Raw genomic sequence first — 25,370 nt, forward strand, 5'->3', positions numbered from 1 at the left:
TCTTCTTCTACTTCTATTACGAGAATAGCAAGTAGAAAGTCTTCTTGTATCTTTTTCTAATGCAAATGACTTGGATTTGAGAGAATTCGCTACTTCCTTGCTTTTTGCAAGTGACTGGGAACACCGATTCTGAAGTATATCAGATTGTCCACGAACCACGTCAAGCGCTGCTAGGACAATCTGCTCTCCGCAAGCTACAGTGTTTTGCATCAAGCGCTCGTGTCACGTCTCCGATGTTTTCTGGCTCGCAGTCCATGTACGCCATGCTCTTAGGCAGGCCAGATGGCAACACGAACAGAAAAAGCAACAAGCCATGTAGACTAACAGCAAACTAACGTGCCTGGACTCGCAAGTAATTGTCAGAGCAATCGTATCCAGCATAATCCGAATCAATCCAGTGTCTGGATTATCAACAAAGACACAAGAAGTTTCTAGCAATAGCTCTCTTACCTGCGGTACCGTCCTTGATAGAGGGCGCCCATCCTGCTAATCCCCATGTCCTGGGAGCGTTAACCAGCGACAACAGCTGAAAAAGATTGCTCGCGAACAAAGCCTCTACAATAAGTTCTCTAACAAACCGGTCTTGGAGACCAGTCGCTTCAGGGAAATCCGTGTTATTGCTCCAGGTATGAGTCACTGCAGAAAGCAGCAAGAAAATTTTGTTTTACTATTTCAGTACAAGCATGAACAGAGGCTTGCATACCATTGACTTCTTTACCCGTACATACAAAGTCTCTCAAAGAATGCATTAAACTCAAGGTGAGTGTAGCTGTGATAGCTGGCAGCCTATGAGAAAAAAACAAAGAATCAAGTAATCAAGAATCCGAAGGAAAGCTCCAGCTACTCACCGAGCATGGGATGGGGAGATGTGAGCGTGAGAACGGTGAGGAAGGACTGCAGAGAGATAAAGACAGTAATATATCCTCCGTACTCTTTCCCTCTGTTCCCCCGTCTATACGTGTTCTGATGCAATTTTAAAAGCATCTTTATTCAAAGTTCACAAACGAATTTCCCCTTTAACATCGAAATTTGGAAAAGAAATTTAAAGTCTTTGGTTGGAAGCAAATTAAGAGTTTCCACCATGGTTTAGTGTTGAAGATCGATTGTGAGAACTTTGGAACGTCTGCATGGAAGAAAAGCAAACGAATGAGGAACAAAAACTGATCGAGTTTTTCAAAATACCATTAGCTCGGTCCTCAAGAAAAACAAGGAAGAAACAAAAAAAAATCATGGCTCCATATTTCCTGAAAGCTAAGTTCTTCAGGGCAAACTTGACACCTTAGGCACTGGATAAGCTTTCGATGTTAAAGGGGAAATTCAGTTTCAGTTAGCTGTTTGTATAAAGATACTTTTAAAACTGCATCAGAACGGGAACAGAGGGAAAGAGTATATTACTGTCTTTCTCATCTTATCTCCCTGCAGTCCTTCCTCACCGCTCTCACGCTCACATCTCCCCATCTCATGCTCGGCGTGGAGCTTTCCTTCGGATCTCTTTTCCCTCTCCCTTGCTCGATAACAGTGGTATCGTAGCCACTTCGTCTGGGACACACGCTCGAGGTCGTGAAGGAGACCAGTCGTTGGAGGTCGGCTATCAGGTAAAGCGGCCGGGATGTTTCGTTTCGCTTTCACAGTTTTTGGTGCTCTGGACTGGTCGTGGATAATGGGAGGGAGGGAATTTATATACCCTTGTTCTTCCTTGGTGTGAGGCGGGCAATGGCGGCACCATAGAGGCGGCCGAAGGCGGCGATTTCAGGGGATTCACCAAGGTTTAGACTTGATGTTTTATCAGCACAAGAGAAGATGATAAGGTGCATATCCGATCGGCAGGAAGATATGGACGACAGCTTGCGAGTCTTGGGAGCTGCAGTGACCAGGTCGATGGGGGACTTGGGAGGGAGTTAGGCGCCGACCTTTCGAGTTCCAAGTACCACCATTCAGCGGGAGCAGTGTTGCCTACAACACTGCTGGGCACTCAACCATCGGTATGTCTCCATACCAGGCGCTTTATGGAAGTGCAGTAGCTTCCCCGATCTTGATGACAACTCCCACTTCATCAAACGACGTCAGTGACCAAGTGGAAGCCATCAGGAAGATGCAGCAGCTGATTGGGCAACGGTTGGAATCTCCTCGTGTCGTCACAGCTCCATCCCAGATTCTTCGGCCCACTCAGGATACTCGAAAAGATCAACGAGCTCGCCTATAAGTTGGCTTACCACCGGGGTCGCACCTACATAACGTTTTCGACGTGTCGGATCTCAAGCTTTTGCGGACCAGCTCCCGGAGTTTTTTCCTGCGCCGGAGTTTGTCTCCTCCGACAGGCAGCCTATGCTGCAACCGAAAGCACACTGGGAGATACAAGGTCAGGTGGCACGGAACGGATGACGAACAGGAACGGACCAGAGCTCCTCGAAACAGACCTGTTAGGACGTACTATAAGCGCATGAGAGTACGGAGGATTATTACCATCTTCATATCTCTTCTCTCACATCTTACCTTCTCTCCCCACGTCCATCAGTTTAAGGAATTTAAGCACTGTCGGGATGATGGATGTCGAGTTTTGGCCTGGCACCTGGGTTAAAAATTCACTCGCTCTCGCGATCACCTTGATGATAGACTATGGAGTTACGAGGCATCAGAAGAACTTTATCAACACTCGAGATACACTAAAAAGCCTTGCCATATACAACATTGCAGATCAACTTCAAGCAAGTGATGAGGTTGATCACTTGCAAGTTTTCCGTCAGTTTACTTTGGATATTCCCCTACTCTAAATCTCCAGCGCCATGGACGCTTGCATCGCGACTGGGAATCCCGCGGTATTCAGCAAATCCTCACGTCCCGCTCTAAGCTGAGCTGGCATTCTTGTGATTGAGCAATATTTCTTCACAGAGGCTGTGAATTTCTGGATGGCGAATTCAGCTGTGTGGGACGACGATGCCGTGCCAGCTGCTCACGATATCGCCAGGTTTTGGTGTGCGGGATCCTCGTCTTTGATTTCACTCAGAAGATTTTCCTTGCTTCCAAGCCGGAGCATTGTTTCTACAAGACACTGTCCGGTGAGTGTTTCCACGTTCTCTTGACATCGATTTTGCTTCAATCGTTGTGGAACTGTTTAACCCCGGTAAAGGGATTCTTGTGCTTAAATTCCTTTCTTTTTGCATAGGATCTATTAGGGCTTGAAAGGTTGGGTATGGAAATTACTAGTAAGAGCGTTCCATTGTGGTGGTTCTTCTTACCTATTTCAATTATTATGACTTGGGCCATTACTTTCTATGATTTCACCGTTTACATCACTTTTTATCCTCCAAAGTGGCACTGCCCAAGTGGTGTTCTCTATTGTAGAAGAGACTGCAATGCACTAAACCTTGGCTACCATTGGGGTTTTACGTCAGATTACTTGGCTTATGTAACAATTGGGCCAAAGTACTCTGCCATTCGATATTGGCAGCTTGTTTGCTTCACTCACCACATATATACTTTTTTATCAGTGGGTTATATTATTGGAGGTAAGACAGTCTCATAAGTATTATTTCTAAGATGTTTTTTACAGCTATTATTGGAATCGTTACTCTGATGCACTCCAGGTGCTGTATGCTGGTTAGTATTTTTATTGGAGCAGTGAGTGCATTAGCAAGCACATATGTCTCAAATCGCTCCTGGTTTATCGTTTGGCAAGTTTTGTCTGCAATAGCACATTCTTGTGCAGGAACATCAGCCATAATGAGATGGTTCATAGAAACACCCCGTTTTCTTGGCTGGAAAAGATGGCTTTTTCCAAATCATGGATTTGCTGACCGCCAGGGGCAAGATCATTACCACATATGTGAGGTGATTGGTGGATATCCTATACTTTCTTTATGTGAGCCATGTTGCATACCTATAATTTATGTCTGTAAACGTCTATATCCAGACTGGAGGTGGGGAAACAGGATGGTGTGCGTCATGGACTCTATTGTTGTTGTGGTGTTAATAGGGGAAATGGTAGCACGGGTTCTGATGAAAAAAAGAGGCAGTGGGAGAGTAGCAAATGTTTCCGATTAAGAAAGAAATATGGCTTCTTTTGTGTAATATTATGTGGTTGATGCAAAAGTTTGTAAAGGATTTGCAGTACTGTCAGAGTGCGAGGGGGGCATGGGGAAAATCCTTGCCACTTTTTCCAGTGAGCCTGATATTATTGTAGTTTAAAACACAAATAAGGTGGCCAAATCCCACTGCGTTGGCGAGCCCTGTCTGAGTCTTCCAGGAATCCATTCTGGGCATAGCACAGCAGTAGATTCGTCCATGACACGAGATCCTTGGCCGGCATTCTCCCTGGTGCGCGAGCTCCGTGATCATCGAGTTCCGTGTCACTCTGAGACGCGATCGAACATAGCCTGGCAGTCGCGGATCCGGGAGGCTGCCAAATATACGAGACAAGATCGCGGAACGCCATCCCATCAAACGTGTTCTTGGCGAGCGCAAGATGCCCGGACTGAGTATATCGATCGAAGAGCCGGGATGAACTAAGACCTCGGCGTATTATAATTAGATTTATAATTTATGCGTAGATTTATAAACTTGATTATTTCTAGTGACAATTCCAGTTAATTGTAATTTTATAGCTGCTTACATGTAGATAAGTGTATAGACAAGAGCTTCTAAAGTAATTCTAATAGCAAGCATCTTGCTCCGAGTTCCAATCCCAAGAAAAAAGTTTGATTTAGCTTATAAGCCCAGAAAAGATGTTTTGCCCTGTTTGATTATATAAATTATTTATTGTTGCCCTTCAAACGTAACAGTAAAATAGCGGAACTTATTAATTATTTGATTTGTGGAAGTGCGTTTGAACGGCAGTGGATCGTAAAGTTGGAGGTGGACATTCCGATCCGGCCGCTAACAGCTCTTGTTAGCCTAACCAGACGCGCTCTTACTGGCTTAACTAACCAGACGCTCAAAACCATGAGAGTTTTACTTGTAAAGAGGGTTTTTGGTGGCATTGCGGGCGAGACAGGTATGTTTTTCTCGTTCTCTCTTCTTCCTGTGAGAATGCTGGTGAAATGCGTCCCGAGCCAAAGATTCCTAGCTTTCCTGAAGAGCCCAAGAGTCCCCATTTGCTGCTCCACGAATCGAAGAGGTGTGGTTTTGGTTTTTGGTGCTAAGTTCTCTCTTTTCACCCGTATCTGGTCTCTAGGAACCAGATACGCTGGAGAAGATTCATTTGAGCGCTTTGCTTCTGGTGTTACCCGGTTTACCAATTTTGTTTCTCAAGCTATACAACTCGACTTACGTTTTTCTTTGACAGGCTTCTAGCGGAGGCAGTCAGGTGAAACGATTTGTTGAGGACGACTGGAAGTTGAGCGGCTTTTTCTTTACGGAGACGAGGCAGCTGAGAAGCATCGAGCTGTAAAAGACAGGGCCCCGTCAGAAGGCTCAATTGCAAACTTCCGAGTCTTCACCATGGGTTCTTCATTGGCATTTGTATGGAAAAGGTAGCATCGCTTATTACGTTTCAACGGGACTGACTTTATTGTTTTTTGAAAGCGCAGTCCGGGTTTACAAGAAACGATCAGACTTGTCTTTGTCTTGTCTCGAGAGTCTGGCGTCTAAAGGAATTGAATTTAGAAAAGAAGGTAAAACTCTTGCATGGAGTATATTCGTGTTTACAAATGTTATCGCTACAGGAAGGCGGGCCTATACACTCAGAAGCTAGGCTCGTGCGATAACACGGGCTATAAAAAAAAATATCGGAACTCACTATGTTCGACATTTGGATCTTGATGCTCCAACTCCAGGTTGCATCCCGAAGATCAGGTACTACGCTCTTACGGGTCCTCTTCTTACGTGTATCGTATTTATCGCAGAAACTGGAACATAATCTTTGAGAGATGTGCGGAATCTCATCCGAGCTGGAAGAAACGCAGAGGCGCAGGACCTGTGTCCAACAGGGATTGCTCTTCGTTGCTCAGGTACATGAAACAAATGTTTCTAGACATCTTAAGCAAGCAGTGTTCTAAAACTTTCTTCGTTTGTCTTGTGATACTAGAGGAGAGAAGCCAACTTCAAAACAAGATAAAGCACTCGCACTGCTCAAATCCAAGCTCCTGGTGATTCCCGAGCAAAAACCAGTTGCTTATTTTCTTGAATTAATGACACAGCTATCTTTCATTATCAGGCGTGGAGAGCTGGCTGCATGACTGCTCATTCAACGAGCGCGCTTTAGACGCTACAGAGCTTGATGGAGGAAGGAGGATATGGAAGTGGGCTTGCTTTTGTGCTTCCGAGGTATGGACTTGAACTTGTGTTTGTGTTTCCAAACAAGGTGTTCCAGAAAATAGCGTTGAGTGAGTCCCGTTAAGGTACTTTGTGATAAACTTTTGACTAGCTCATGATTTCTTTTTCTACAAAACTGATTGTATCCAAGAAAGGGGATGCCCGAGAAAAGCTGCTAGAAGCTGTCAACGAGTTCCCTCCAACAATGTTAATACTGGGAAGCCGAGGCCTTGGAATGGTGAAAAGGTTCGCTAGTTTACATTCCTCAAACCGTGGATTTGGACAGGACGTTCCTGGGAAGCGTGAGTGACTATGCTGCGCAGCACGCTGAATGCCCTGTGCTTATTGTCAAGCTTCCACACCCGTAAGATTTTATGTGTTTCAAATGCCTTTTTTCTCTTTTTCTTTTGAGGGACATCAGTCCGCACTTTCTTAAGTTAACCCTCAGAAAGCAAATCGATTCGCTTGTACAGGACCAAAATTCTGTGTTTTTGGATCCTCAAAGCGACACTTGCGCAGTTTCTAGAGCTTTTTCAAATTGTTTGTTTGGCCAATCTCTTTAGTTTATTTATTTGAGGTATATTCCTCTTTGGAAATTGCGGGTTCGATTTTGGCATTCAATTGAGTGCAGGAAAGTGTGAATATACGAAAAACGAAGACAAACATTGTCTTTGAGAAACTCAAAGTGCTAATTTGATAAACTTACGTGAATTCTCTAGCCCAAAGTTCTCTTGATTGGATGATATGAAAATCTTAGCGCTTTCAATTGCTCATTGCATTGTGGAAACATTTGCTACTCTCTACAACCTGTGCTTAGCACTTCCACAACAACAATAGAGTCTTGTGGAGAGAACAAACCATCTTGTTTCCCCACCTCCAGTCTGGATATACACCCAAATCATAGTCGCATAAAGAAAGCATAGGATCCAACCAATCAGCTCACATATATCGTTGTGATATCCCCCCATGATTTGGAAAAGGCCAGGGCACGCCAAAACTTGCCAAATGATAAACCATGAGCGATTTGGGACATATGTGTTTGCTAATGCACTAACCGCTCCAATAAAATACTAACCAGAATACAGCACCTAATAATTCCCGGAAATGGAGGAGGATGGATGCATCCTCCAGTCACCAATTGCAGGTAAAAGAATTATTGCTAGAAACTCTTATAACTTTCTTGTGAATCCAGACACTGGATACAATTGCTTTGAGAATTACTTATGAGTATTAATACTTTTCTTATTCTTGTTCGTCTTGCTAGCTCTCAGGTTAGGCATGCATACGAGCATGGTGTACATGGAGCTAGAAAAAAATTGAAGACTTGATAGGAGCATTTCATGCAAAGACCATGGGAAGAAATGCTTGACGCAGTTGGATAGTTGATAGCACAGATTCCACTCTATTTTGCAATTACTCACAGCCAAAACTTGGCATTGGGATTGAAGACATTTTGTCTAGCTAGTTTCTATCACTCCTAAACTAGAGATAACATTAGAGCTACTTTCTAAAAAGAAGATAATGAAGAAAAGTACATTTGCAAATGCAATAGTAATAACTTTTATGACATTGCATAGTCCATCTCCTAAATGTGTTTCAACTAAGAAAAATCCACATTTCCAGTTATATCAATCTAACACAAAATAATAATAATATATAGTAAATAAGAAACTAGATTATATAAGTTCATAATTCAATTTATGATGAAACAAGATATAAAACAAAAGTAGAGTTTTACAAATTATTAATAAAATTATAAGACAATAGCAAGTTTAAGCCAAGTTGAAGATGAATCAATTGTGCTTCAAGGATGACAATGAGAAAGTTCCAACTTTATTTAAGTATCTGGCCTGGATTGATTGCAAAACATAAGTTAACTTTAGTTATAAGTTTATGAATTGTTGTTATTACTAATTTTTATAAGTACTTTTATAGTACTTTCTTGCAAAATTAAGGTTGAAATCATCTTTGGAAAAATTTATCATACCATTCAGATTTATGATTCAGATTCAGATTCAGAACTAAACTATATATAAAAGTGTTGTTTATATATATATAATTAAAAACTTGAAGGATAAACCAAGAACTATTTGAATTTTAAAACTTACATATATCAAACTCATATCTAGTACTAAATGTATTCAATCAAGTTATTAAAAGAAAAAATGAAAAAAATTAATTAAAATACTTGTAAAGATGAATAATAGTTTTCTCTAAAGATGAATTCAATTTTATTCTTGGATTTTTAGGAGAAAATCATTATGAATATATTAAATAGTGTTAAAATTATTGTGGATGTGCTGAAGGGAGATGATGGTGCCACTAAAAGATGCAAATAAATGATACACTAATATATGTCAGCGATATCTACCGATGATCGCTGAGTTTTTTTGTGAAAAAAATATCCATCAAAACATAAAAAATTCACTAAAATTGTTATATGATTACATTCAACAACATTTAATTTACTTAATAATAGTGTTATTCATTTTTATTATTTAATTACTCAATGAGATAACATGGCTCAAAAAGATAGTGAAGAAGATAGTGCAACCATAAAAAAAAAGATTAATTAATAAAGAGAAATATTTTATGAGGGAAACATTTATTGTTGTTATACCACTCGCAAAAAATAGTGATATATTATTTATTGTTATTGATAGTGGCAATGTTTAAGGAAGTGATACTCTTCACATATATATTTAAATTTTACGATTTATAAGTGATAATTTAATGAATCCTTTATCCCCCACTTTTAATACTCTTAGGGCTTTCCACTCTCAATGCGATTATTATAGTGAAGTGGAGTAGTGATTATAATAATTTTTACCACTTAATTATTACTTTTTAAAGTTTCTTTTTTGTTTTTCGGCTCTTCAAAGTGATTGCCAAGTTTTTTGCTAAATGAGGATGAAGAATCATAATACTATATTCTTTGTTAAGACCACTTTTGATGTGAATGGTGAAAAAAAATCTAAAAGTCCTATTACCCAACTTTTGAAGTCTTAATTATAAATAATTTAAATAAATAGAAAAAGAATTAATATTTCATAATATATTAATATATGGAGTTTTTGTAGGGCTAGGGGATTTATGCTCATTATTGCAATATTTAATGGACACTTTTAAATATGATTTATATGTAAATTGAATTAAAAAATGATATAAATGATGGCTTTCTTGTTTTTAAAATTATTTTTTCTATCATATTTAATTGAAATGTTAAAATTAAAAGAGGGAGTGGGTATGATTGCATTTACAATTTTCATTTGATTATTTGAGTAAATTATATTTTTATATACGATTGATATTAACAATTTTTTTGATCTATTTCAACACTAAACACACATAGTTTTTAACAATGAAAACACTGAAACATGAACCTTCTGGGTATGATTTGTTTCAATGCTCTCCTCATTTGTTATTTTTATAACGCTAACAATATTTTGTTATAGAGTAGATTTAGTATGTAATGGTATTTAGGGGTATCACAAAGCTCAAATTAATAGTCAATAGGCAACTAAAATCAATCTGGATAATGTTAAAATCTTTATAAATATATTAAAAGGTGTTAAAATTATTGTAAATATGCTAGAGCAAAACACTACTAGTAATGCCACAAAGGGATGTAAGTGAGTGACATATTAATGTATACAATAAATATTTTTGTGAAGGAAATATTTATCCAAATGAAAACATTTCACCAAAATTATTATATAATTGTATGCAACAATAAATGTTATTTATTTCAGTGTTTAATGAGATAAAATCGTTGAGTTGGCTCAACAAGGAGATAGTATAGCCTTAAAAAAAATGATAGATTAACTAATTAAAAGAAATATTCATTTGATGATTTATGAGAAAAATTTTTGTTGTTGTTATGCCACTTGTATAATATAATAGTGTGTTATCTATTACAACTTATGGTAGCAATATTTAGGTAAATGGATGCTTTCACATGATATTCAAACTTTGGGATTTATAAATGATATTGCATTAAAAATAAAATTGCAAAATAAAAAATTTATTTTCCTTCTTGTAATATAGTGTTGACATTAGTTCTTGTATTAACAAATGTAATATTTAAATAACATGCACAAACATTTACCCATCATATATTAGCAATCATATCAATTTGATTGAAGAAATTAAATAAGACAAAATAGTTAAGATATATAAAAAATAAAATAAAAACTCAATAGTTGAATTCCAAGAACTAATTGAACTGAAAATTTTAAGTATTTCAAGCTTAAATCCAATATTGCAAGGGATCATGTAGCTTTTAGAAAAAAAAAACTTAATTTTTTAAAAAAGAAAGAAACAGTAAAACAAGAATATAAAATATATATTGGTTTAACAAAACACATTTTATAGTAGAAACAATTATTTTTAAAATAAAAAACCACCATTTATATCATTTTCAACTCAATGTATATGCAAATTCAGATTTAATGCCCTAGGGTTTACAAACCCTAGCCCTACAAAAACTCTATATATTAATACAAGATCTCTATAATTAAAGGTTGACAAATAAATTGTGGTAGCTTTTTACCTATTTATTGTGACTTAGTCTTTATGTTTTCACCATCTACATCACAAGAAAATTGCCCAAATGGTCTTTATTGTCAAAGAGATTGCACCTTGGCTGGGGTTTTATAATGGATTTCCTGGCTTATGCAAAAATTGGGCCAAAATTCTTTGCAATTCAATATTGTCAATTTGTTTTATTCACTCAGGGATATATTATCGAAGGTAATATTACACTATCATAAAATATTATTCCATTATTGAAATTTGTTGACCACGATCATCAAGTATAGCCCTCCACCAAAGCTTTTCCCCATGACACTAACATATGAGGAACCTTTGCATTGCATTCTGGAACAAAGTTGAGGTCATGGAAATTCGGAGTCACAGAACGATGGAAAGCAGCATCCACAGCTTACAATTGGACTATTACAAGGGATGTGCTTGGAGGTGAAGAAGACTTATTACCTCATAAAAGTAAGGATAGTGGCACTTTATGGCGCTGAGATATGGGGCCAGGCCTGCTAGCGAAGGAGTAGGACAAAGTCGAGGCTGTGCAACGAAGTTTCATTTGGGAAGAATTCAGCATCAACCTTGTGCCATATGTGATCATGGAGACAGGCCTCTTTTCCCTAGAAATACTCGCACGATCATCTACATCTGAAAGAGCAGAAGTTGGCAGTCACAGGACAGACAGGCGGCTGGTGGCATGACATGAAACAGGACCAAAAGAGTCGGTCTGAATCTCAACATCACAGAACGATTCCATGAAGATCTTGAATTCTGGACACACATCGTGCTAATAAGATGGATCCAAGCCCAGAAGAACCACACAAAATACAAGCTCTACGTGGAGGAGATCAACCCAAACGAACAGGTGGGAACGGCTCTTTATGATCAGCTCTTTCCCTGGCGACAGAAACTCCTTGCACGTTACAGAACAGGTGATCATAGACTACTCGTGGAACTAGGATGAAGAACAAGACCAGCAAAGATTCCGCGACATCTACAGCTTTGCCCAGTGTGTGGCATGTCCGTCGAGACAGTAACACATACGGTCAAGGAATGCTCAGGATACGACTCAGGCCGATCCCATGGGATATGCCTGTAGCTAACATCCTTGGGACACCTGAAAACGCAGCGGAGATAACCAGGTTCCTGGAATAGATGGAGGTCCAGAGGCAAACACTTGTCAATGAAAGCATACTTGTGTTGTTGGAGCTGGAAAATGAAAGGAAACAGCAGAACAGATGACACCAAACTTGCAGGGCCATACTCCAATCACCACAAACAAGCAACACAACAGATGGGAGTGGGAACAATGATAAATGGGCAACAATCCGCGGCAGAAGAGGCAGCAAGCTCCCAGCAGCGACATCCAGATCACCATGTCTGGAAGGAATGGCATCGAGTTGATGAGCTCCTTCGCACTCAGAGTTCTTCATGCAGCAATAGCGCTCTCTCCTCGGCACCATCTCAAAGTCTCGGCTGATTGAGACGAAGTGCTCCCAGCCCTTGGCAATGGCTGCACGAAGTTAAAACGCTCCGGAACGTCACCTTGTCCAGCGTGACGCCCTCGAGATTCATAAGATGGAAGACTTCCACTGCTCGATCGTAGTGCCCGTCGTCCCAAGCTGAGCATCTTCATGCTCTTAATCACACTCCTGGCGGTGCCGAGATGGCCCAAATTGACGTAAACTTGCATGAGAGCTGTCCAGCAGACGATGGTCTTGTGTGGGATCTCGTGGAAGAACCTCACGGCTCCGTCAAAGTGCCCATTCTCGGCATACGCGAGAAGCAGCTCCACGAGACTAGATTCTTCTCCGACACTTGATCAAAGATGTTCTTCGTCCTTGGTGGCAGTAAGCCTGCACCATTGCCGTCCACGCCACCACGTCCTGATCCGGCATGGAATCAAAGATCTCTCTTGCGTTTGCAAAATCTCCTCTTTGGGTATTCTCGTAGTTCTTGCCACTGCGTTGGTGAAGGGGAGCCGATGGAACGCCCTGTCCAATTTTTCCAGGAATCATTCTGCGCGTAGCACAGCAGTAGATTCGTCCACGACACGGCCGGCATTCTATCAAAGATCGATTTTGCTGCCTCGTTTTGCCCCTGCGCGAGCGCAGTGATCATTGAGTTCCATATCACGGCCTGGCGCTCTGGGACACGATCGATCATCGCCTGACAGTGGATGCTGCCACATATCCAGCGATCATCGAGTTCCACGAGACAAGATCATGAAACTCCATCCCGTCAAACGTGTCTTGGCAAGCTCAAGTTGCCCGAACTGGGCATACAGTGTAATGGGCGATTTCCAAGAGACCATGTCATGATCCGCCATGGAATCGAAGATCTTCTTGTCCTAGCCGAGATTGGAGCTCCGAATATAGGATTTCACAACCACGTTACACGAGATTCCAGTGGGGCAATCGATCAAAGAGGTTCCCTCCCTCACGTCGTGGTGGCACATTCGATCGAAGAACATAGCCTTGGCCGCCCAGCAGCCCTCACAAGATCCACCGGGAAATGCCGCTCTCTAGCCCTGTGATCGCCCGACATTGCTCTCTGGGAAGAACCCAAAGTTTTGGTTCTTGCGATCATAGGCGACCATTGATCGCGGGCGATTTGGATCTTCCCCAGATGGCTGCAAGCCGAAAGGATGGTGATGAACGACACAGGATCGATCCTCACTCCACCATCGAGCGTGGCCTCGTTGGCCGCGTGATCGAGGCTCGAGCTGTGCTCGCCGCAATGCCCACGAGAGTGGATATCTCCCGCATAGCCGGAGAGGATCGCGTTCCAGGTGAAAACGTTCCATTTCGACATTTGCTGCCGGATCTTGAGGGCGTCCTCCATTCTCCCGGCCTGGCCGAGCATTGCGACAAGCATATCAAGTCCCTTGTGGGCATTTGGTGGTGGATCGCCATCGACATGCCCGTCCTGGGCATAGGCGGCAGCGATTGATGTAGGCAACTGTGGCATTCGATCAAACAGCAGCTTCGCTCTGTCCGGGATGCCGTTTTCCATCAGCCCATTCCAAGGCACGAGATTCTACTGGGGGAAAACATCCTCTCGGCCTCTTCTACAAGGCATAGCCCGACACTATTGTTGTCCACGAATCCAAGTCCCTCGTTACCATTGTCTCAAAGACACCTCGAGCCTCCACCAAATTCCCGATTTGCATGAAAGCTCTCACCAACGCAGTTGATAGTATTGAGGTCATTGGCTTTCTTTTTTCTTTGATTTTGGCTTCCTTGCCCAAGTCCCTCCGAGCTTGCTTGTTTCCTTACAGACACGAAGCATCGAGCTGTACAAGACAGGGTTCTATGCCAAAAGAGCTCAATTGCTACATTCCGAGGCTTCATCATGGGCACTTCTGTGGCATTTGTGTGGAAAAGGTAGCAGTGTTTCTTAGAGGATAGAATGGAAGACAATCAGGTAGTCTGAGTTTGTAAGAAATGATAGGACTGCTCAAACATGTCTTCGGGGTCCAAGGAATTGGATTTAGAAAAGGTGGTCATTTGAGTATATGCGTGTCTACAAATGTTATCCTTACTGAGGAAGGCATGGGATGTGGATTCCTACACTCAGAAGCTAAACAAAACATGCAATCAAGATCAAATATCAGAACTCACTATGTTCTACATTTGGATCCTGATGCTCCAACTCGAGAAGGCTTACAGTTGCATCCTGAAGATCAGGTACTACGCTCTTACTGGTCCTCTTCTTACATGTATCATATTTATCACAGAAACTGGAAGATGGTCTTTTGGAAAGCTGGAAGAAAAACAGAAGCGCAGGACCTGAGTCCAACAGGGATTAGGTACATGAAAACGTTTATAGACGTCTTCAGCAAGAAGTGCTCTAAAACTTTTTCGTGTTTCTTGTGATACTAGAGGAAAGAATCCAAGATACCGCACTACTCAAATCCAAGCTCCTGGTGGTTCTCTTGTATTGAATTAGTGACACAGCTATCTTTCATTCTCAGGCGTGGAAAGCTGGCTGCATGACTGCATGCTCACCTCATTTAACGAGCGCGCTTTAGACGTTAGGACACATGGCGCAGATCAATTTGCTTGGGGAGTTTTCTCTTGGTAGTAAACATTCTGTGGAAGTTCCATATTTCCGCTACAAGGAACACACCATCTTTATGACTCAAACATACTTTAGTGCTATTTCCACTATGCTTGACAATTTTTCTCGAAGTACAAAGACAGCAAGCAAAGATGGTGCAGTGTATCAGGGCGATTGACAGTGCTCATGTTTCAGCAAGAAATCAAACGTGATGATAGCCTCTAAGGTTTGTTTGTGTTGCAAATGTATGAGTGCTTATAAGGCTGTTGCTCAACATTTGAACTATTGCAATAATTTTAGATATTATATAGAGAATTTATAATAATTTCCAGTGCATCAACGTTTGGTTTGTTATTTCTAATCCACTTGATCAATAAATAATAAACATGTTTGTAATTTATAAAAACAAGATAGAATAAAAAAGAATATACTGTTTAGAACATTTTATAAATTATAAACATGTTTATAAATTAATAAATGCAATATTAATTTAAATTAATAACAACATTAGTATCCTAGAATATCCATGCATATTCTAGGTATATTCACTTGTAAATCTACCCTAACCTCAATATTAACTATAACTAATACCACCATAATACATATTGGGAGCAAGGATAAGAAGACTATTTCTGAGAACATACCCCAAAATGATATGGAAGAAGTTATTGGATATGGTTGTTCTCTGAGTTTCTTTAGCTCTAAATACCACCTTATAACTGATGATGTCTGCACATGAATGTGCTACTGCAGAGATCACTTGTAAAGCAATGAACCATCACCGATATAAAACACATGTGCTTGTAAACGCAGTAGCTCTCCAATAAGAAAGCTAATCAACATGCATAACTTGTAACGGATTCCTATGGCAACTGGAACAAATTGTTATAAAGGTTCATAAATAAATCTAGCTTCTCCAGACATAGCCAAGTGATAGAATGGCATATAGATATGGAGTAAAGCACAGTATCTAATTGCAGATTGTTTGGCCCAATTTTTCTAGTTCTGATGTAAGGAGAATAAAAACCCCAATGGTAATTAGGATGTAGTGCATTACAGCTCTTCTGACAATGAGAAACACCACATAAACGCTAATTCCAATGAAATTAGTATGAAATTATTGGTGTTTGCCATAAACCTTAACCTTATAAGAAGATCTTTTTATAAGCTTTAGGGAGATGGAGGAATGTGAGTGCGGGATGGAGGGAGCGAGAAGACCCTGACAACAAACTTACAAACTTGTTTGCACAGTCTCATGTTTCTTGTTGGGCACCCCATGACTACCAAAACAGAATATTCAATTCAATTCAAGTTAGTGCTAATCTTTTTTCTGTCTTTTTTCAGATATTTCTTCCTTGTTCTGTTATGAAGGTTGAAAGGACGATAATTGATGCTCTCAGAAGTAAGATCAATTACACAGGCCATTAGGACGTTTTTGGTTATTTGCATGCAAGTCTTCCCTCAATTTTGTTCTTTCTTACTTGACGCAGCCTGTTCACGATTCCTGAAGCTCATATTCAAGTGCTAAGGGCAGGACTATCAAGTAAAGAAATTAGCCTCTCAAACTAATGAAGCTCTTGTGCTAATGAAGCTCAAACTCTGTTCATAGTTTAAAGAGAAACTTCAAATTTTTGCTCACCTCCATAGCAGGTAAAGACTATTTTGGAAAAGCTTGTGAAGCAAAGTAGTTGAACTGTGATAGCTAGAAATGCTCCAATGAGATGTAAGAGCTGAAACTAGACAATCCAGCTAAAAATCAACCACACATCATTTCTCAGCTTATCTTCCAAACTTCCCATACTGCAATGGATTGAGCTAGGTGCAAGATAGGATTGATTTTCCACAAACTTCAGTTAATATATCCACTAATTGTAGATTCTAAAATATTTACAAACAGAATTTACTATGTTACAATTCATTAGCTATTCTTCCATTGTTACTTCTAATATTAACTATAATTAATACCACCATTTCCACCACCAGCATCATGGTAAGAAATGAGTCCATAATAAATATCAGCCTATTTCCCCACCTCCAGTCAGAATACATATGAATACATATTGGGACCAAGGGTAGAAAGAGTAATTCAATGAATATAGCCACTAACGATATGGCATAAGTTCTTTGATATGGTTCTTCACTGCGCTTCTTTATCTCTATGCACCACCTTATAGCTGATGATGTCCCTGCGTAGGAATGTGCTACCGCAGAGATCACTTGTACAGCAATAAACCATGACCGATGTGAAACATATGTGCTTGTAAGCGCACTAGCTCCTCCAATAACAAAGCTAACCAACATACATAACTTGTATTGGAAGCGTGTAGCAAATCCCATGGCAACTGAAATAAATTGTTAAGTGTATTCTTAAATAAATCTAGCTTACCTCCAGCCACATAGCCCAGTGATAGCAAAGTATATAGATGTGGAATGAAGCAAGGAAGTTGCCAATATCGAATTGCAGAATAATTTAGCCCAATCCTCGCAGCTCCGATGTAGCAGGAATAGAAATCCCAATGATAATTAGGATGTAGTGCATTACAGCTCTTTTTGCAATGAGAAACACCGTGTGGGCAATCCCATTTTGGAGGGTAAAGAGTGATAACTATGGTGTATACATAAAAGCTAATTGCCCAAGTCGAGAAAATTGAAATAAGAACGAAATACCACCAGAAGTTTGCCATCCTTATTAAAGGGATATAATCTAAGATCTATTTATAGGGTTTTCGGCATAATCCTCCTTTTGGAAATTGTCTATAACTTTTCAAAAAAGATCTCGGTTTTTCCAAAAGAAGCGCGAACTTTTTGTAGGGTTAGGGTTTCGGCTCGGCCAGTCTCGAAAGGTATGGCGCCGCAGATTGAGCAATACTGGTGCGCACATCGCCTCTCGAATGGTCTCTAAATCCTTTTCCAATCTAGCTTTATTTATGGAGAATCGGTGGCTGATCTTGGCTGTTTTCGATTTAGTAGCTATGTGATTGGAACGTTGGAGCAGCTCAATATCCGGGTGCTTGAGCTTACTTCTTGGAATTTTTCCGTCCATTCCTTCCAGTTTTTTTCATTTTTGTACTCGTGACTCTTTTTTTCTCGATGCCAGAAGTAAGGGAGCAGTTTCTATCTGTAACTGTGAGGCTGTTTCTTTTCTTGTTTTCTGTAGACAGCCGTCTAAGTTTCTGACGATACTGTGGCAGCATGTCTTCTCTGCAGACCTCGGAGCTAAGACTGCAGAAGTCTTGTACGAGGTAGACTTGATCTTTTTCGCAGTTGAGATTCGACTTCGAAAAGCAAGAGCATGGTATGAAATTTAATTTTCTGTGCTTATTGTAGATCCAGAGGTATTGATGATGGCTTTGAATCCAGTGTCAAAGGAGGCCAAGGCGTCCAAGACAAGGTTGGTCTTTTTCTCTTTTCCCGACTTAAGACGATGGGACTGAGCTTGAGAAGAGAGGTCGTACCGTCGTTTGCACGAATCCTTCTTCACACGTCCCTGGGACGTCAAATGCTGAGACAGGTGCTGCGCTCGGAGATCGGACATTGCGTGGCATGACACGACCAAGCTCGGGATCCCAGTAAGGAGTTTTGCTTTTTTTTTTCTCTTTCTCGTGAGATGATCTTTGTTGTCGTCTATTCTAGTGGAGGGTTTCATGGATGCCGAAATGGATCACAAGTTCGAGAAGCTTATAGTATCCTCTCCCGCATGAAGGAAATTATGGGTGATAAGTTTTGACTTGAGCTTCTCTATGACTACAGTGATCACTTCTTTTATCAGACTCTAATACGCTTCGCCAAGAGCAAAAGGTATAATTTGACCCGCAGTCTTGAGACAGTGCCGTGGTTTAGGTGAATCTAACTTGACATTATTGGTTGTTGTTATGTACCGATCCGGGTAAGCTATTCTTTTTTCTCTTGATTTCCACAACACTGACAGTTTATTATGAGGAGCTTAACCAGTGTTGCGAGAAGGAACCTGGAACCAGAGCAAAGGCATATTAAAACACGATTCCGGGCATAGCTGACATTGTCACCAGAGTAGCGCTTGGACGATTTGTCATTTTCGTTTGTACATCATCACGCAAGTCAAAGTCAAGTCAAAGTCAAAGTCATTTGATCATATTCTCTTGATAAATGCTTTAGAGCTCTTTCAAGACGATCACATCATCTTGTGAAAGGTACGCACGGACATGAAAGGTGAGTCTGATTAGCGCACTACTTTGTTGGCGAGTTCTCATTTCTTACTTACAGAATGCCGCTTCGATTCGGCCGTCACGTCGTAACAGGAAGAGCCGACGCTTCGATTAAGCTGCATTTGGTCTTTTTTAGTGTTCATCTTTTTTCCTCATCTTGACCTGCTCGTTCGGACGAGGACGATGCACCAGAGTCTTCCACCTTGTTTATTTAATCTCAGGACATCTCTCGATTTCACTCAAGTAAGCAAATTAGCCTTTGAAACTCCTCTAATGTGAATTGATGACTACAGGCACTTGCCGAGCTGTCAAAGTGATTCAAGTAAGCTGGTTTTCGTGGAACTTGGACAGTGGTTTTCCTTTTCAGGATGGGGAGTTTTTTCTTGCTGGTAAGGAAGTTCTAAGTTCATGCTAATAGGATACACGCTTCAGTGGTATGGAAGCATGGTGCTCTCAACCAGGTGCGCTATGCTTGATATTTCTGTGTTACAGCAAGCAAGTTCGGGATGGAAAATTTTCAGATGAAGCCACAAGAAAAGATCAGAGACTACTTCTTGCTGGCCACTTTGTGATGTAGGCAGCGAATCAAACGTTAAACCAGTACTCTGCACTCGCAACGAAAAACGATCATCCAGTGACGCCTTGTTTCCACTGGAATTGTCTTTTAGTTCTTTTAACGCATGGTTGATTGTCCCTTCGGTGTTCCTTCGTTCAACACAGTGCGCACAGGCCTGTGAATTCAAAGATCGCGATATAGAAACAAGAGAACTTTCAGATTTGCTCACCTCCATAGCACTTTGAAACGAAGCTTACAAAGTAGATGGCCTGAACTGCAACAGCCAAACAAGCTCCCACGATATGGAGAATTTGGTACTCAACGATGGAGCTAAAAACCAACCACGCAACTCCAGAGAGCAACGAGCAAGCAGAAGCTATCACCGTGGAGGCCTCATGAGTGAACGGGAGGAGACATATCACCCTCATCACGAAAGGAACTACAGCTGAGACCGTGTAAACAGCTGCTGTGGCCCAGCCCTTCTTTCCCTTCAAACGACGACATGCGATGCCCATGAGAGGGTAGAAGAACGGGATGAGAGCTGTGAGCAGTATCGTCATACACCCTTTCCTCCGCTGCTTCTCGATGTGTCCAAGCCCGACCAGGAATGAATGCAGGAAACAAAAGGCCGATGCGGCACAGATCGCGGTGGCAATGAGAGTTAGATCGTGCCCGTCTTGCGTCCACTTTTGACACATCGAGATGGCATTTGCCAGAGACAAGAAGGAAGTAAGCAGTGCAAGTGCCCTCTGAGATTGTGAAGGGCTGGCAGGGATTACCTCCGCTTGGGACTGTGCTGTTGCGGCCTGATCCATCTCCACTGCCACCAATCCTCCAGCTATGGCCCCCGTCTCTAGCTCCTCATTCGTGGCCGCCGTTGTGCCAGGCTTGCGCCTCCTCAGAATGTTCCTTGCCTGAGCTGTTGCCCTCGCAATGCAGCTCTCCACAGCTAGTTGTCTGGCACGCAGCCGTGCTCTCAACCCAGCTGGACAAAACGATCACAGAAGACGAGAGAAACGTAAATCCTGATGCAGCAAGACCAAGAAGGAACCACCGCGAAGATGTGATCTTGTCATCGCTGACGCTAGATCTGGCCTCATGGGCAAACACATCCAGATCCACAGGCGAGAGAGAATCCAGGAGAGAATCTAGGTAGAAACTAGCCATGGCCACAAGCGAGAGGAGGAGCGTCTTTGCTAAAACCCCCATCCTGCGATACCTAGGAAATGCTGTGTAACCTAGGAACTGCGTGTATGTTTCTGTGAAGAAACACACTCGATCAGCGCGAGTGTTTGCAGCTCATCCAATCTGCAAGAAACCTCCACTCCATCAAGCAAATCCACACTAGCATTTGCCATTTGCTCCAGAGCTTATTTTTCTGCAGCAAAAGACCTTTGCTTGTTCTTCATGTAGCTGGAGTTTTCATTTGTTGATAGTGTGTGTTAAAAGAACGAAGTTTCGATGAATGTGAAGAATTGAGAGGCAGGCAGCAACGTACCCAATCAAGAAAAATCTTGGTAGTTGCAGTTCTCGGGCAGTACTGCAGAAGTACAGAGCTGCTGTTGCTAAGCATCCAAAAAGCGAGAGAGATCCGGCCTTTTTGTCCGCCACGACGTGGACAAAATGCTATTGCACGAGGACGAGAAAAATCAAGATCAGTATTGTCTTTCATGAAAGATATACCTGTGTAGCTCTATCTCATTAGCTCCGAATCTGGTGGCCTGAGGAGTAAAGAACAGAAAGTTGCTGGATGCGAAGGCAAACACAATATGTTATCCAGTTAAATCAACACAAACTTTGAGGCACAGGCACCAAAGTACAGTATCTTAATGTGTCTAATAAAAAAAGTCTTCATTTCAGATATCTGCAGAAGTTCAGTCTGCTGCTTCATTTAATGACTGCTTCAGGTGTCCCAAAAGTGCTTCCACACCTCCCGGAATGTCTACGCCATAGTGACGTTAATTCTCGCTATGGACTTCTTACTGCCAAGAACAACAAAAAATCGACAGCAGTAATTAATGATCATGACCTGCTTGAGGAGTAAAGCACATACATTGCACATACATTGCAGAGAATGTCCTGTCCGTATGTTTCCAGTGTGAGACAGGGAAGTAAGATGTCTAGAAACGTTTTCATGTACCTGAGCAACGAAGAGCAATCCCTGTTGGACACGGGTCCTGCGCTTCTCCTTTTCTTCCAGCTCGGATGAGCTTCCACGCATCTTCCAAAAGACTATCTTCCAGTTTCTGCGATAAATATGATACATGTAAGAAGAGGACCAGTAAGAGCGTAGTACCTGATCTTCTGGATGCAACTGTAAGCCTTCTCGAGTTGGAGCACCAATGTCGAACAGAGTGAGTTCCAATATTTTTTTGATAGCCCGTTTTGTTTGATCCCACAAGCCTAGCCTCTAAGCCCGCACCCTATCCCTTCCTCTATAACGATAACATTTGCATGCATATACTCAACGGAAGAGCATCACCTTCTTTTCTAAATCCAATTCCTTGGACGCCAGACTCGCGAGACAAGACGAGGGCATGTTTGAGCAGTCGCACCGGTTCTTATAAACGCGTGGTTGCTTTCTGCCAAACATTTTTCTTAGGTGAAACCACAAAAGGAAGAGAACATAGGAAATACCTGATTGTCTTCCGTGATATCCTCTAAGAAACAGTAAAGTCAGACCCGTTGAAACTTAATAAGCGACGCTACCTTTTCCATACAAATGGAAGTGCGCATGACTGAAGTAGAGCTCTGTCTTCTATAGCTCGATGCTTCGTAGTTGCCTCGTCTCTGTAAAGAAAAAGCTGCTGAGTTCCAGTCGTTCCCAGAAAATTGTTTCACCTGTGACTGCCTGCGCTAGATCCCGGCAAATGTCTTCAAACTCGCTCAAGAGCTCGGGCAGAGACGCGAAGCCTGCCAAAGAAAAACATAAGCAGAGTTGTATGACTTGAGAAACGAAAGTGGTAGGCCGGGTAGACATGTATCCACGCCAGAAGCAGAGCGCTCAAATGAATCTTGGAAGATGCCGTGTCCTGTGGATTGTCGCATTTCACATTCTCAGAGAGGACGAGAAAAACATACCTGTATCCCCGAGATTTTCGTCCACCGTGCCCGCCGCTCAATCCCAAAAGCCCTAAATCCTAGATTTACTCTTATTTTCCTGTTTGCAGCAATATCATGATTTTAAGCAGAAGAAAACAGAGAATTTCTGGAAAAACCCTTATTCAGTATAAGCTAGCTATATGAATTTATAATTTAAAACATTTCAATTATTTATTTAATGCGAAATATTTTTTCAAATTAGAAAAATAATTTAAATTGTATTAAAACTGTAATTCTCTGAAATGCTTATATATTGTTTTAATATTTTAAATTAACCTCTTTGATCGAATGCCCCACTGGAATCTCGTGTAACGTGGTCGTGAAATCTTATATCCGGAGCTCCAATATCGGCCAGGACAAGAGGATCTTCAATTCCATGGCGGATCATGACATCGTCTCTTGGAAATCGCCTATTACGCTGTATGCCCAGTTCGGGCAACTTGAGCTTGCCAAGACACGTTTGACGGGATGGAGTTTCGTGATCTTGTCTCGTGGAACTCGATGATCGCTGGATATGTGGCAGCATCCACTGTAAGGCGATGATCGATCGTGTTCCAGAGCGCCAGGCCGTGATATGGAACTCAATGATCACTGCGCTCGCGCAGGGGCAAAACGAGGCAGCAAAATCGATCTTTGATAGAATGCCGGCCGTGTCGTGGACGAATCTACTGCTGTGCTACGCGCAGAATGATTCCTGGAAAAATTGGACAGGGCGTTCCATCGGCTCCCCTTCACCAACGCAGTGGCAAGAACTACGAGAATACCCAAAGAGGAGATTTTGCCAACGCAAGAGAGATCTTTGATTCCATGCCGGATCAGGACGTGGTGGCATGGACGGTGATGGTGCAGGCTTACTGCCACCAAGGACGAAGAACATCTTTGATCAAGTGTTGGAGAAGAATCTAGTCTCGTGGAGCTGCTTCTCGCGTATGCCGAGAATGGGCACTTTGACGGGGCGGTGAGGTTCTTCCACGAGATCCCGCACAAGACCATCGTCTGCTGGACAGCTCTCATGCAAGTTTACGTCAATTTGGGCGATCTCGGCACCGCCAGGAGTGTGATTAAGAGCATGAAGATGCTCAGCTTGGGACGACGGGCACTACGATCGAGCAGTGGAAGTCTTCCATCTTATGAATCTCGAGGGCGTCAAGCTGGACAAGGTGACGTTCCGGAGCGTTTTAACTTCGTGCAGCCATTGCCAAGGGCTGGGAGCACTTCGTCTCAATCAACCGAGACTTTGAGATGGTGCCGAGGAGAGAACGCTATTGCTGCATGAAGAACTCTGAGTGCGAAGGAGCTCATCAACTCGATGCCATTCCTTCCAGACATGGTGATCTGGATGTCGCTGCTGGGAGCTTGCTGCCTCTTCTGCCGCGGATTGTTGCCCATTTATCATTGTTCCCACTCCCATCTGTTGTGTTGCTTGTTTGTGGTGATTGGAGTATGGCCCTGCAAGTTTGGTGTCATCTGTTCTGTTGTTTCCTTTCATTTTCCAGCTCCAACAACACGTGTATGCTTGCATTGACAAGTGTTTGCCTCTGGACCTCCATCTATTCCAGGAACCTGGTTATCTCCGCTGCGTTTTCAGGTGTCCCAAGGATGTTAGCTACAGGCATATCCCATTGGATCGGCCTGAGTCGGAACTCATCGTATCCTGAGCATTCCTTGACCGTATGTGTTACTGTCTCGATGGACATGCCACACACTGGGCAAACCTGTAGATGTCGCGGAATCTTTGCTGGTCTTGTTCTTCGTCCTAGTTCCACGAGTAGTCTATGATCACCTGTTCTGTAACGTGCAAGGAGTTTCTGTCGCTAGGGAAAGAGCTGATCATAAACAGCCGTTCCCACCTGTTCGTTTGGGTTGATCTCCTCCACATAGAGCTGTTCTTCTGGGCTTGGATCCATCTTATTAGCACGATGTGTGTCCAGAATTCAAGATCTTCATGGAATCGTTCTGTGATGTTGAGATTCAGACCGAGTCTTTTGGTCCTGTTTCATGTCATGCCACCAGCCGCCTGTCTGTCCTGTGACTGCCAACTTCTGCTCTTTCAGATGTAGATGATCGTGCGAGTATTTCTAGGGAAAAGAGGCCTGTCTCCATGATCACATATGGCACAAGGTTGATGCTGAATTCTTCCCAAATGAAACTTCGTTGCACAGCCTCGACTTTGTCCTACTCCTTCGCTAGCAGGCCTGGCCCCATATCTCAGCGCCATAAAGCGCCACTATCCTTACTTTTATGAGGTAATAAGTCTTCTTCACAGCACATCCCTTGTAATAGTCCAATTGTAAGCTGTGGATGCTGCTTTCCATCGTTTTGTGACTCCGAATTTCCATGGCCTCAACTTTGTTCCAGAATGCAATGCAAAGGTTCCTCGTATGTTAGTGTCATGGGGAAAAGCTTTGGTGGAGGGCTATACTTGATGATCGTGGCTCAATCAACAAATTTCAATAATGGAATAATATTTTATGATAGTGTAATATTACCTTCAATAATATATCCCACTGAATATATATGGTGAGTGAACAAAACAAATTGAAAATATTGAATTGCAAAGAATTTTGGCCCAATTTTTGCATAATCCAGGAAATCCTTTATAAAACCCCAGCCAGGGTGCAATTTCTTTGACAATAAAGACCATTTGGGCAATTTTCTTGTGATGTAGATGGTGAAAA

At 41.9% G+C, this 25,370-nt stretch overlaps 1 protein-coding gene and 3 long non-coding RNA genes across 11 annotated transcripts; 2 read left to right on the top strand and 2 right to left on the bottom strand.

Annotated features, from left to right (window-relative positions):
* Window positions 1-4,937: 4,937 nt before the first annotated feature.
* LOC9638904 lies at window positions 4,938-6,453 on the top strand. 5 transcript variants are annotated; one of them, XR_002990695.1, is made up of 10 exons: window positions 4,938-5,113; window positions 5,171-5,225; window positions 5,282-5,468; window positions 5,526-5,609; window positions 5,661-5,790; window positions 5,841-5,945; window positions 6,023-6,083; window positions 6,152-6,261; window positions 6,315-6,335; window positions 6,401-6,453. It is a non-coding gene; the product is annotated as an uncharacterized LOC9638904 (long non-coding RNA). The 5 variants fall into 5 exon arrangements; XR_002990692.1 differs by having other exon boundaries at window positions 6,152-6,335; XR_002990694.1 differs by lacking the exon at window positions 6,401-6,453 and having other exon boundaries at window positions 6,308-6,357.
* A 5,764-nt stretch (window positions 6,454-12,217) lies between these two features.
* Window positions 12,218-13,803, bottom strand: LOC112341785 (pentatricopeptide repeat-containing protein At4g02750-like). The gene is made up of 3 exons (XM_024662500.1): window positions 13,232-13,803; window positions 12,749-12,970; window positions 12,218-12,605 (listed from the first exon to the last, which is right to left on the bottom strand). The coding sequence occupies exons 1-3, from the start codon at window positions 13,801-13,803 to the stop codon at window positions 12,218-12,220; spliced, it is 1,182 nt and encodes a 393-aa protein (XP_024518268.1).
* Window positions 13,804-18,011: 4,208 nt separating this feature from the next.
* Window positions 18,012-19,558, top strand: LOC112341803. The gene is made up of 6 exons (XR_002990689.1): window positions 18,012-18,145; window positions 18,211-18,419; window positions 18,484-18,736; window positions 18,802-19,038; window positions 19,093-19,277; window positions 19,328-19,558. It is a non-coding gene; the product is annotated as an uncharacterized LOC112341803 (long non-coding RNA).
* A 1,804-nt stretch (window positions 19,559-21,362) lies between these two features.
* LOC9639294 lies at window positions 21,363-22,729 on the bottom strand. 4 transcript variants are annotated; one of them, XR_002990684.1, is made up of 9 exons: window positions 22,672-22,714; window positions 22,432-22,622; window positions 22,300-22,380; window positions 22,228-22,250; window positions 22,073-22,172; window positions 21,887-22,025; window positions 21,731-21,836; window positions 21,644-21,669; window positions 21,363-21,572 (listed from the first exon to the last, which is right to left on the bottom strand). It is a non-coding gene; the product is annotated as an uncharacterized LOC9639294 (long non-coding RNA). The 4 variants fall into 4 exon arrangements; XR_002990683.1 differs by having other exon boundaries at window positions 21,887-22,172; window positions 22,432-22,604; window positions 22,672-22,729; XR_002990685.1 differs by having other exon boundaries at window positions 21,655-21,669; window positions 21,887-22,172.
* Window positions 22,730-25,370: the final 2,641 nt, after the last annotated feature.

The sequence above is a fragment of the Selaginella moellendorffii genome, unplaced genomic scaffold, assembly GCF_000143415.4.
Source record: "Selaginella moellendorffii unplaced genomic scaffold, v1.0 SELMOscaffold_90, whole genome shotgun sequence".
NCBI lineage: Eukaryota > Viridiplantae > Streptophyta > Lycopodiopsida > Selaginellales > Selaginellaceae > Selaginella > Selaginella moellendorffii.

Excerpts from the sequence above, each read along its gene's own strand:
- LOC112341785 (XM_024662500.1), bottom strand. The coding sequence starts at position 13,803 with ATGGAAAACGGCATCCCGGACAGAGCGAAGCTGCTGTTTGATCGAATG. Across the intron at positions 12,971-13,231 it reads ATCGAATGTGCCACCACGAC|CATCCACTGTCAGGCGATGA; the intron begins GTGAGGGAGGGA and ends GATATGTGGCAG. Across the intron at positions 12,606-12,748 it reads TCCCCTTCACCAACGCAGTG|TGTCGGAGAAGAATCTAGTC; the intron begins GCAAGAACTACG and ends TCTTTGATCAAG.